The sequence below is a fragment of the Dendrobates tinctorius genome, unplaced genomic scaffold (assembly GCF_039654945.1).
Source record: "Dendrobates tinctorius isolate UK_male_01 unplaced genomic scaffold, ASM3965494v1 ptg000016l, whole genome shotgun sequence".
Classification (NCBI taxonomy): Eukaryota; Metazoa; Chordata; class Amphibia; order Anura; family Dendrobatidae; genus Dendrobates; species Dendrobates tinctorius.
In genome coordinates this window covers 65,921,288-65,934,797 of record NW_027361684.1, presented here as the reverse complement: position 1 = coordinate 65,934,797, position 13,510 = coordinate 65,921,288, and the positions used below count along the sequence as shown (strand labels likewise).

General features: G+C 42.2%; 1 protein-coding gene across 3 annotated transcripts in view; it reads right to left on the bottom strand.

Moving 5' to 3' along the window:
- Positions 1 to 244: 244 nt before the first annotated feature.
- LOC141080602 (acetylserotonin O-methyltransferase-like) overlaps positions 245 to 13,510 on the bottom strand; it is a 141,596-nt gene continuing 128,330 nt past the window's right edge. For all 3 annotated transcript variants that reach the window (XM_073565938.1, XM_073565939.1, XM_073565937.1), the window contains one exon: positions 245 to 667. In XM_073565938.1, the coding sequence (XP_073422039.1) occupies positions 456 to 667 (212 nt within the window). In that variant the 3' untranslated portion in view covers positions 245 to 455. The remainder of the gene's footprint in view (positions 668 to 13,510) is intronic.

Here is a 13,510-nt window from a genome sequence, read left to right as displayed (position 1 = left end):
TGCGAAATTTTTGCCAAATTTCCATTTTTTTCACAAATAAACGCAAGATGTTTGAATGAAATTTTTCCACTAACATGAAGTACAATATGTCTCGAGAAAACAATGTCAGAATCACCAGGATCCATGGAAGTGTTTCAGAGTTATTACCTCATAAAGGGACAGTGGTCAGAATTGTAAAAATTTGGCCCGGTCATGAACGTGCAAGCCACCCTTGGGGCTTAAGGGGTTAAAAAAAAACAGCATATAACATTTGAAACACTAGCAACATTTTCTAGATATTTATTGAGATGGCAAGAGAAATCCAGAGTAAAATAAATCAAGCCCTTAAAATTATGACTATGTGAAATATGTCAGTCTAAATAAAATGTTATTATTTGTGCCATTTATTCAACATTAGGAGAATGATTTTAATTTTTTTTAATTTGTAATTTACAGACATAAGATGCCCCTTAGATTCATTTCCTTCCCAGTATTGCATCATACAGCTTTCCAGTGGCTTTGACCTGAACATCCCTAAAGCCAGAGTCTGTAAGGAGCTTGGCATACTCAGATGGCGTCCGTTCTCTGCCTTCTGACAGGACCAACATGTTCAGTGAGTACAGCTGAGGAATCACTGGGCCACTTCTGTCTTCATTTAGAAGGACTTCAACTAGCAGCACTCCACCACCTAAAGATTACCGAGAGAGATAGTGGCAATTATCACAAAGGTAAAGCAAGAATCGTCTGATGTTCTGGTTGTTATCTCTGGGTGTAACAATAAGCTCATATTAACATATCAAGCTATCAATGTACATATTAATGACATTACATCAATGTCCTATCAAGTTACTTATTAATAATATCAAAAACATTAAAAGTGTTAGCTGCGTCTGAAGTCCAAAGATTGTGATATCTAATAGTCTGATGTATTTGCTACTAAACACACACACGTGGTCAAAATTGTTGGTACCCCTTGCTTAATGACAGAAAAATCCACAATGGTGACAGAAATAACTTGAATCTGACAAAAGTATTAATAAATAAGAAAAATCTCTGAAAATTAGAGATGAGCGACTTTGCCTTTTTTCAGGTCGAGTCGGGTTTCATGAAACCCGACTTTATTTAAAGTCAGGTTGAACGAAATCGGCCGACTATAGGGAAAAGTCGGGGTCCAACTGAAACACGAATCCCAATGCAAGTCAATGGGGAAGCAAAGTCGGCAGGGAGTGGAGGACAGTAAACACACCTACAGTGCCCATTTCAATGCCAACGACATCAATTCTTATTACTTAAGCTTGTCAACCTTAATTTACTTTATAATAATAGTTACACATTGAAAACTGGGGGTTATTTGGCTAAAGTTGTGGGGGGGTAGGGTTGGTGCCAGGTTTTCGTGTGCCCTGGGCCAAAGAGTGTGAATGCGCCCTTTTAACACATACCAAAATTCATAATGCTCCGATACGGCACAGAAATATAGGTATAGTACAATGAAAAATACTTCACTGCTTACATGACATGACTGATATTATCTATTTTAAATTCTACTATAGCTCAGAAAACGGACAGTATAGTACTCCATACAGTATTGGCCACCACCTAGAGCGCCATACAGAATAATGAGCCCCAAATATTTCTCCATAAAGAATAATTGGTCCCATATAATGTTCCATACAGTATATGATGAGCTCCACATAATACTACAGTATGGATGATGCTCCAGTGTATGATGGGCCCAAATAATGCTCCATATATAATGGGCCCCATTTCTAATGCTACAGTGTATAATCAGCCCCGTAAATGCTGCTCCAGTGTCTGATGTCCCCCATTTGGAATGCTCCAGTATATGTTGGTCCCCATGGACGATGCTCCAGTGTGTTATGGGCCCAAATAATGCTCCAGTGTATAATGGGCCCCATTTCTAATGCTCCAGTGTATAATGGGCCCCGTAAATGCTGCTCCAGTGTCTGATGTCCCCCATTTGAAATGCTCCAGTATATGATGGGCCAAATGGATGATGCTCCAGTGTATGATGGGCCCCATATATCATTCTCCAGTGTATATTGCTCCCCAAAAAATGCTCCCAACATTTAAAAAAATTAAATACCTCTCCTCGCTGGGCACTGCTCTACTCTGGACTCCTCAGCATTGCCATCTTCAAGCTCTCTGCACTTGTACTGTTTCGGTAGAGGGCATACAGACGTGATGTCAACGCTCTCACTAACATGAATGTCACTGTCAGGAAACGCGGAAGACGTCACGGCAGTGGAGCAGGGAGAGGTAAGTATTGCAAGTGCTGTGGCCCTGAGCAAGCATGGGGGGCCCACTCGTGGGCGATGGCACTGGCTCAGGGCCCCTCATATTACGACAGTATGACTGATGGCGAGTGGGTCCTCCCACCGGCAGAGACACTTTTGCGTGCTATGAGGGGCTCTGTGCCACTGCCGTCGCCCACGAGTAGGCCCCCCCACCTGCTCAGGGGACCGGCACTTTTATCTGCACCTTCCTCTGTGTCACCGTGTAAGGTGGTATAGTATGCGGGAAGGGGCACCTGAGTTTCATCAGTGTCACATTCTGGCTCTATAAAGTGTGAGAGGAATGTAGTGCTGTGGGTGAATTTACCAGCGGAATCATCTAGCAGTGGCTGTGCATCAGTGCACTCCATCTCCGATTCATGTTGGACTGGGGAATTCAGGATTTCACTTGATAAAACAGGCATGGCAGGTGAAAAGAGCTCCATGGAGTAATCTGAAGTGTGGGCTGCTGCATGCTTCACTTTTGGTGGGAGTGAAGGAGACAAGGAAAGGGCTGGTTCCTGACCAGAAGCCTGCACAGACGACTCAGTGCTTGCATTTTTTTAAACTTCAGAAGAGGAGGCGATAGAGCTGGAGGCTTTTTCGGCATTGTAAGGCAAAACCAGTTCCTGATGCTCTGGCTTTAAAAGCAGTTTACCTACTCCCATAAAAGGGAGCCTTAAAGGCCTTCTTGTGCCAGACAATGATGCAGGCTCAACACCTCCTGCTTTAGCTGCTATTGTGCTTTTGGCACTACCAGCAGATGCACCACCACCACCATCAGTACCAGCTGGCCCCCCACACCCACGTCTGCGGCCTTTTCCACCATACTTTATAATTTTTGTGAAAATGGACTCAAAATACAAGCAGATATATGGTACTGTATCAGAAGCAGACAGCTCTATACAGTCTAGGGATAATTGTAAATCTCTGTATATATTTCATGAGTCAGACACAGACGATCACAGGCTCTGTATGGATTAGACAATAATATAAAAATTTGCAACCTTTGACGGTTTTGCACCCTAAAAACTATTCTATAGAAAACATAATTGTTTGTGCACCGCTTTATTCTGAGAGCTATAACTTTTTTATTTTTCTGCTGATGGAGCTGTATATTGGCTTGTTTTTTGTGTGACAAGATATTTTCAGCAGTGCCATTTTTATTTAAATTCATCTATTTGATTGCGTTCCATTCCACTTTTTGTTCAGCTTGATGAAAAAGCATAATTTTTTGCCACTTTTTTTTTTACATTGTTCGCTGGGTGTGTGACAGTTTCACAGATTGCGTAGTCCCAAATGCGGCAATACCAAATATGTGCAATTTTGGTGTTTATTGTTGCTTTTCCCTAAATAAATGTATTTACTGTTATAATTTTTTTTTTCATTTTATTTTCTTTATGACATTTTTTTAAACTTTTTTTAAGCTTTTAAATTTATTCCCTCTATGGGACTTTAAATTTTATTACTCTGATAGATGGAATAATGCATTGCAATGCATTATACTGTCAGTGCTACACTGACAGAACACCGTTTAGATAATACTCTTACAGGCATGCCATGGCTGGCTGACCCAGAGGTCGTCATTTGACCTTAGGTTGCCCTGACAAGAGCCCACTTCCCCTCTCAGCCTCCTACATGGTGCAATTGCTATTGATTTTAGCATTCAAGGTGTTAAACAGGGCGGTAAGGGCACTTAATAGTTAAGCCGAGCTCGTGGGGATGAACGCTGTGCACAGCTTCTGTGCCATGCATGATCACTATGACGTACCCATACGTCAAAGGTTGAGAGCCCTTTCCCGACCATGATGTACATGATGTATGGTTATGTCAAAGGTCATAAAGTGGTTAATATACTCATCTACTGCTGCTCTCTTCAGTGTCCAGCGCCGTTCTCCTTTTCTGAGTGATGTCCCTGCTCTGTGTGACTCGGAAGTGGCTTTTACCTTGTAAGCCTATAGAACATCAAATCTCCATAGATTGACATTGTAAAAGAATTCCGACTTACCCAAAGAGAATAAAATGAGCCAGATAGTCACAATTGCTGTGATTTTTCTGAGAAGAAGAGAAGAACGGCGCTGGATCCTGGAGAGCGCAGCAGTAGGTGAGTATATAAACACATTCACACTACATTGCATGCATGTATACAAATAGTTAATGAATAAAAAACAATGGGAGTGCTTCTTTAAGAAAGTAAAAGTGAGGTTTTGTCTTTCTTAGCGGAATATCTATATGTGCATAATTATTGGGCAACTATTATTCATTTTCATTAGAGTTGAGCGAAACGGGTCGGCCAAATTCAGAATCCACTGACTTTGGCTAAAGTCTGGTTACGCCGATCGAAACCCAACCATAGCGTGAGGTCGGCCATGAGGTCGCCGACTTGAGCGCCAAAGTCGCGTTTCCCACAATGCTTCCAGTGCCTTTTCTCAGCCAATCATAAAGGACGCACACTGTGGGCAACGCGATTACATAGGCAGCGGCCCCCACCATGTTAGAGAAGGGCATTCAAGTGATTGGCTGGCTTTGTGTGGTGTCACAGTGGCTATAAAAGGCCGTGACCGCCGACCGCCATCTTACTTCTGCCGATCTTAGCATAGGAAGAGGTTGCTGCTGCTCGTTCTAAATAGGGAGAGTGTTTAGGCAGGAAAAAAAAAGTGCTTCTGCTGATAGCGAATGTCACTGTACAACACAACAGTATATTATGCAAGTGACAGGGGAGGATATATTTGTGTGCAGCAGCTCTGGTGTTGATTAGGGTGCCTAATCAACAAAATACCCTGGTTTTGTTAACATCTTTTACTAGCACTTGCTACTTACAGTTACATATGTTTTACAGCAGAGTATTTATGCACGTTTGTCATACTGTGTTCTGTTTTTGTGTCTTAGTTCTTGGGTGGTGTGAACAGGGTCTTATGACCCGTTCAGTTTTTGTGCATGTGTCATGTGTTCTGAATCCATTGATTTCTTGCTTATGCAAGCTTTGGGAGATCCCCGCCTCTCTCCTTTGGGACATGCATAAAAAGCCATTTTGCCCAGCGAGCCCATACCGGGCAGCACCTTTCTGAACCCTGCTCATGAAGGTATTATTCACATGTTCAGGTTTTTAAATATATTAGATAGGACTGCTCCGAGAAGGGTATGCCTTGACGCGGCGGAGTGGCTTAGCGTACATTTTTTTGCAAAAAAAGTATCAACAAAATACCCTGGTTTTGTTAACATCTTTTACTAGCACTTGCTACTTACAGTTACATATGTTTTACAGCAGAGTATTTATGCACGTTTGTCATACTGTGTTCTGTTTTTGTCTTAGTTCTTGGGTGGTGTGAACAGGGTCTTATGACCCGTTCAGTTTTTGTGCATGTGTCATACTGCAGCTGCTGAAAGTCCAGCCTACACATCAACATATTCCATTTTTTAAACCTCCCTAACTGTGCTGCCCCCCCAGGACCGGGGTCACCACCTGGCGCACACGGGCAAGTGCTGTTGCCCTGAACAGGTGTGTGGGCCAACCCTTGGGTGACGGCAATGACACAGGGCCTCTCATAGTACAATAAAGTGTCTCTGATGGTGTGGGCCAGAGCCATAACTTTTTTATTTTTTCGTTTATATGGCCATGTGCGGGCTTATTTTTTGCGGGATGAGTTGTACTTTTAAATGACATCATTGGTTTTACCATATCGTGTACTCGAAAATGGGAAAAAAATTCCAAGTGCGGTGAAATTGCAAAAAAAGTGCAATCCCACACTTGTTTTTTGCTTGGCTTTTTTGTTAGGTTCACTAGATGCTAAATCTGACCTGCCATTATGATTCTCCAGGTCATTACAAGTTCATAGACACCAAACATGTCTATGTCCTCTTTTATCTAAGTGGTGAAAAAAAATTCCACAGTTTGCTAAAAAAAAAAAAAAAAAAATTTGCGCAATTTTCCGAGACCCGTAGCGTCTCCATTTTTCATGATCTGGGGTCAGGTGAGGGCTTATTTTTTCCATGCTGGACTGATGTTTTTTAATGATACCACTTTTGTGCAGATACATTCTTTTGATCGCCCGTTATTGCATTTTAATGCAATGTCTTGGTGACCAAAAAAACGTAATTCTGGCGTTTTGAATTTTTTTCTCGCTACGCTGTTTAGCGATCGGGTTAATGCTTTTTTTTATTGATAGATCGGGCGATTCTGAATGCGGCGATACCTAATATGTGTATGTGGGATTTTTTTTTTACTGTTTTATTTTGATTGGGGCGAAAGGGGGTGATTTGAACTTTTAGGTTTTTTTAATTTTTTTTTATTTTTAAACATTTTTTTTCTTTTACTTTTGGCATGCTTCAATAGCCTCCATAGGAGGCTAGAAGCTTGCGCAACCCGATCGGCACTGCTACATATGGGCGATGAGCAGATTGCCCATATGTAGCAGATTTACTGCTGTGCTTTCAGTGCCGACCACCGGGTGGCGCTGAAAGCCATATGCCTGGAACAACCATAGAGGTCTCATAGAGACCTCTGGTTGTCCAGGAAACATGACGCCGACCCCCGATCACGTGACGGGGGTCGGCGATGAGGTCATTTCCGGCCCGGCGGCCGGAAATGCTATTTAAATGCCCGCTGTCAGCTTTGACAGCGGCATTTAACTAGTTAATAGGCACGGGCGGAGGGCGATTCCGCTCGTGCCTATTGCGGGCACATGTCAGCTGTTTATAACAGCTGACATGTCCCGGCTTTGATGCGGGCTCAGCGCCGTAGCCCTCATCAAAGCAGGGGAAATGTCTGATGATGGACTGTGTCCGTCATTGGACATTAAGGGGTTAAAGTTACCTCAGCCTCCGTCTTTCTAGCTGAGCCCTGTATTTCTCCACTACCTTCAGGAGCCACCTTCCCGAACGAGGCCTGGTCTTTCCTTCTCCAGAAACTGGCTTCACAGGTGGCTTATTGCACTTCCCGTGCCCCAAGGACCCCTTCCTTCTAGTCTAGGAGCTTGGACAAGATGTTTCTCTCTTCTCTGACCCTCAGCCCTCTCACAGCAATCCTGCTCTTATTCTGTCCTGTCACCGACTGACAACTCTCTAGAAAGATCCATTTACCTCAGACTTGTTACAACCACCAACTGTCACCTTGCTCTCTCTCATTGGATGGCCACAATCACTCCACTACCTAAGCTTCTCCCACTGTACCTACCTTGCACACTAACCCCCAACACCCTTTCCTAGTCAGTCTGGGATGAGGCCATCCTCCCGCCGGGTACACCCAGATGCCCTGACTAACTAGTGTGTGTGTTGAGTGCGGGGTTAGGAGTCCTGAGTGGTGATCCATCCTTACCTGAGGGTGGGATACCACACCTTTGGATGAGGTGCAGTACCTCTGTGGCGACCGTACCATCAGGAGCACCATAGTACCCTTTCTCAACTTTCTATATTGTTGTCGGATCCATACTGGAACTGAGAGCATCTGTGTTTGCCTCCTGAAATGTATACGGATATTCAGTATGTTTAAACTATACTATATATACCTTGTATCTAGTGATACTGAACCCTTTTGCAAATCTGCTCATCGCCCATATGTAGCAGTGCCGATCGGGTTGCGCAAGCTTCTAGCCTCCTATGGAGGCTATTGAAGCATGCCAAAAGTAAAAAAAAAAAAATGTTTAAAAATAAAAAAAAATTAAAAAAACCTAAAAGTTCAAATCACCCCCTTTCGCCCCAATCAAAATAAAACAGTAAAAAAAAAATCCCACATACACATATTAGGTATCGCCGCATTCAGAATCGCCCGATCTATCAATAAAAAAAAGCATTAACCCGATCGCTAAACAGCGTAGCGAGAAAAAAATTCAAAACGCCAGAATTACGTTTTTTTGGTCACCAAGACATTGCATTAAAATGCAATAACGGGCGATCAAAAGAATGTATCTGCACAAAAGTGGTATCATTAAAAAACATCAGTCCAGCATGGAAAAAATAAGCCCTCACCTGACCCCAGATCATGAAAAATGGAGACGCTACGGGTCTCGGAAAATTGCGCAAATTTTTTTTTTTTTTTTTTTTAGCAAACTGTGGAATTTTTTTTCACCACTTAGATAAAAGAGGACATAGACATGTTTGGTGTCTATGAACTTGTAATGACCTGGAGAATCATAATGGCAGGTCAGATTTAGCATCTAGTGAACCTAACAAAAAAGCCAAGCAAAAAACAAGTGTGGGATTGCACTTTTTTTGCAATTTCACCGCACTTGGAATTTTTTTCCCATTTTCGAGTACACGATATGGTAAAACCAATGATGTCATTTAAAAGTACAACTCATCCCGCAAAAAATAAGCCCTCACATGGCCATATAAACGAAAAAATAAAAAAGTTATGGCTCTGGCCCACACCATCAGAGACACTTTATTGTACTATGAGAGGCCCTGTGTCATTGCCGTCACCCAAGGGTTGGCCCACACACCTGTTCAGGGCAACAGCACTTGCCCGTGTGCGCCAGGTGGTGACCCCGGTCCTGGGGGGGCAGCACAGTTAGGGAGGTTTAAAAAATGGAATATGTTGATGTGTAGGCTGGACTTTCAGCAGCTGCAGTATGACACATGCACAAAAACTGAACGGGTCATAAGACCCTGTTCACACCACCCAAGAACTAAGACAAAAACAGAACACAGTATGACAAACGTGCATAAATACTCTGCTGTAAAACATATGTAACTGTAAGTAGCAAGTGCTAGTAAAAGATGTTAACAAAACCAGGGTATTTTGTTGATACTTTTTTTGCAAAAAAATGTACGCTAAGCCACTCCGCCGCGTCAAGGCATACCCTTCTCGGAGCAGTCCTATCTAATATATTTAAAAACCTGAACATGTGAATAATACCTTCATGAGCAGGGTTCAGAAAGGTGCTGCCCGGTATGGGCTCGCTGGGCAAAATGGCTTTTTATGCATGTCCCAAAGGAGAGAGGCGGGGATCTCCCAAAGCTTGCATAAGCAAGAAATCAATGGATTCAGAACACATGACACATGCACAAAAACTGAATGGGTCATAAGACCCTGTTCACACCACCCAAGAACTAAGACACAAAAACAGAACACAGTATGACAAACGTGCATAAATACTCTGCTGTAAAACATATGTAACTGTAAGTAGCAAGTGCTAGTAAAAGATGTTAACAAAACCAGGGTATTTTGTTGATTAGGCACCCTAATCAACACCAGAGCTGCTGCACACAAATATATCCTCCCCTGTCACTTGCATAATATACTGTTGTGTTGTACAGTGACATTCGCTATCAGCAGAAGCACTTTTTTTTTCCTGCCTAAACACTCTCCCTATTTAGAACGAGCAGCAGCAACCTCTTCCTATGCTAAGATCGGCAGAAGTAAGATGGCGGTCGGCGGTCACGGCCTTTTATAGCCACTGTGACACCACACAAAGCCAGCCAATCACTTGAATGCCCTTCTCTAACATGGTGGGGGCCGCTGCCTATGTAATCGCGTTGCCCACAGTGTGCGTCCTTTATGATTGGCTGAGAAAAGGCACTGGAAGCATTGTGGGAAACGCGACTTTGGCGCTCAAGTCGGCGACCTCATGGCCGACCTCACGCTATGGTTGGGTTTCGATCGGCGTAACCAGACTTTAGCCAAAGTCAGTGGATTCTGAATTTGGCCGACCCGTTTCGCTCAACTCTAATGAAAATGAATAATAGTTGCCCAATAATTATGCACATATAGATATTCCGCTAAGAAAGACAAAACCTCACTTTTACTTTCTTAAAGAAGCACTCCCATTGTTTTTTATTCATTAACTATTTGTATACATGCATGCAATGTAGTGTGAATGTGTTTATATACTCACCTACTGCTGCGCTCTCCAGGATCCAGCGCCGTTCTTCTCTTCTTCTCAGAAAAATCACAGCAATTGTGACTATCTGGCTCATTTTATTCTCTTTGGGTAAGTCGGAATTCTTTTACAATGTCAATCTATGGAGATTTGATGTTCTATAGGCTTACAAGGTAAAAGCCACTTCCGAGTCACACAGAGCAGGGACATCACTCAGAAAAGGAGAACGGCGCTGGACACTGAAGAGAGCAGCAGTAGATGAGTATATTAACCACTTTATGACCTTTGACATAACCATACATCATGTACATCATGGTCGGGAAAGGGCTCTCAACCTTTGACGTATGGGTACGTCATAGTGATCATGCATGGCACAGAAGCTGTGCACAGCGTTCATCCCCACGAGCTCGGCTTAACTATTAAGTGCCCTTACCGCCCTGTTTAACACCTTGAATGCTAAAATCAATAGCAATTGCACCATGTAGGAGGCTGAGAGGGGAAGTGGGCTCTTGTCAGGGCAACCTAAGGTCAAATGACGACCTCTGGGTCAGCCAGCCATGGCATGCCTGTAAGAGTATTATCTAAACGGTGTTCTGTCAGTGTAGCACTGACAGTATAATGCATTGCAATGCATTATTCCATCTATCAGAGTAATAAAATTTAAAGTCCCATAGAGGGAATAAATTTAAAAGCTTAAAAAAAGTTTAAAAAAATGTCATAAAGAAAATAAAATGAAAAAAAAAATTATAACAGTAAATACATTTATTTAGGGAAAAGCAACAATAAACACCAAAATTGCACATATTTGGTATTGCCGCATTTGGGACTACGCAATCTGTGAAACTGTCACACACCCAGCGAACAATGTAAAAAAAAAAGTGGCAAAAAATTATGCTTTTTCATCAAGCTGAACAAAAAGTGGAATGGAACGCAATCAAATAGATGAATTTAAATAAAAATGGCACTGCTGAAAATATCTTGTCACACAAAAAACAAGCCAATATACAGCTCCATCAGCAGAAAAATAAAAAAGTTATAGCTCTCAGAATAAAGCGGTGCACAAACAATTATGTTTTCTATAGAATAGTTTTTAGGGTGCAAAACCGTCAAAACAAAAAAATTATATGAATGTGGTATCGCTATAGTCATACTGACCCCGGAAGAATAAAGCTGCCTTATTACTTTACCACAGAGTGAATAGTATAAAAAACCCTAATAAACAACTCTGTGTTTCTGTTCATTCTGCCTCCATTAAATGTGAATAGGAAGCGATCAAAAAATGTCATGTGCCTGAAAATATTGTCTAATCGCCTATACAGCATGAGGAATGGCTTAAAAAATAATAAAACCAATTCTTCACCTGCTGTTGATTTGATCATTCTGCCTCCCAAAGATCCCAGTAAGGCTTAGCTCACATTTGTTCTGCGCTCTAAGGTGAGCGCTTACATCGGGATTTCCATGTAAATCTCTAAAATACAGAACCCAGGACAAAAGATTCCCTATAATAAGGCAGATGGAGGCAATGTGGATGCTGCTTGTCCTATGATCCGGCAGTGTCAGTCTTTTTAGGCATCTTTTTCAGAGTGCACAAAAGCGCAGTCAGCCGCTGTTTTGTGCACCTCTGAAAAGCCAGACACAGTTGAACAGAGACCCAACAGAGTCCAGTCTGCTAATGAGGCAGGCTGAGTTAATTCAGCCTGCCTCATTAGCGAATGGATCCCTCTGGGAGTTTCATCTGGATTACAGGTTTCAGATATTTAAATGGCAATTCCAATGTAAGTGATCATCGTTGAAGACAGGATAAATTTGAACAAATACAAAATGTTCTCTACCCCCAAAATGCCACCAATAAAAGCTTAAAGTTAAATGGTGCTCTTTTCCATCCAAGCCCTGCTGTGCACCTAGTCAGTAGTTGTCTCCCTAATACGAGATATCTGTGTACTCAGGAGAAATTGCGCAACATATTGTAAGGTCCATTTTCTCCTGTTATCCTTGTGAAAATGCAAAATTTGAAGCTAAAACAATATCTATGTGGGAAAAATTTGAATTTTCATTTTTTCCTTACATATTGCTTTAACCCCTTTCTGACATCGGGCGTAATAATACGCCGACGTCGGACACCCTCCCTTTGATGTGAGCCCACATCTTTTCTTGCACATGTCAGCTGTTTTGAACAGACCCTATGACATTTTCAAAATTATTCATTTATATAATTTAAAATAAAACAGCGTGGAGACTCCTCTATTCTTGATAACCAGCCTTGCTGAAGCTGACAGCAGAGGGTTGCAACCCCAGCTGTGAGTTTTGTCTGGCTGGTCATAGAAAATACAGGGGAACCCATGCCGTTTTATTCATTTATTTATTTATTTATTTAGAGAGCAGGCGGCTGATGAATACTCCCATCAGTCACTCCTGCTTTCACTTTTATTAGCAGCAGCAGGGGAAAACTGATGGGAGTTATAGTCCCATCAGTCGCCGCCTGCTGAAACTCTTTTATCACTTAAATGTAACTCTCATCATTTGGTGATCAGCACGAGCAGGGGAGAATGATGAGAGCCATGTTCAGCACCTGGCGCCGGGGAACAGCGCTTACTGTAATGCTTCTTCCCAGGTGCTGATAAGTGTCACATGGATGACATTCATGTATGTTATGCATATGCACATGTGCAGATGTTTTGTGGCCCGTGCTGACATTAAAAAATGGACATGTCAGCTTTTTTGCCCACGGACACATGGTCCATGGAAAAACACTGATATGTTCACAGGCCCATTCACTTGAATAGTCAAATAGCGCTCTGTTCCTCCCGATTCTCTTCATATGGCTAAGTAGTACTGTACAGTCACATATGGGGTATTGCCACATTTAGTAGAAATTGTGGGACAAATTTTGGTGCCATTTTTACCAACTTCTTGTGTGAAAATGTAAAATCTTTGGCTAAAACAAAATTTTGGTGGTAAAACTGTAGTTATTTTGTCTCCACTGCCCAATGGTATAAAACTCTGTGACACACCCATGGTGTCAATATGACCACTGCACCCCTAGATGAATTCATTGAGAGGTGTAGTTCATAAAATGGGGTTCACTTATGGGGGGTTCTGCTGTTCTGGCACCTTGTGGGCTCTCCCAGTGGGTCATGGCACCTGCAAACCATAGCAGTAAAATCTGGCACTCCTTGCCTTATGAGCTTTGCACTGTGCCTGAAAAATATTTCCCGATTACATATAGTGTATTGGCACACTGAGGAAAAAATGGACCTCAGTTTGTTGTTAAAAAAAAATCCTATTAGCCCTTAGAAAAAATTAAAACTTGGGGCTAAAACAACATTTTAGTGGTAAAAATGCATTTATTCTTTCTTCACCGCTCAGTGGTATAAAATTCTGTGAGGCACATATGGTGTTAATATGATCACTGCACCCCTAGAT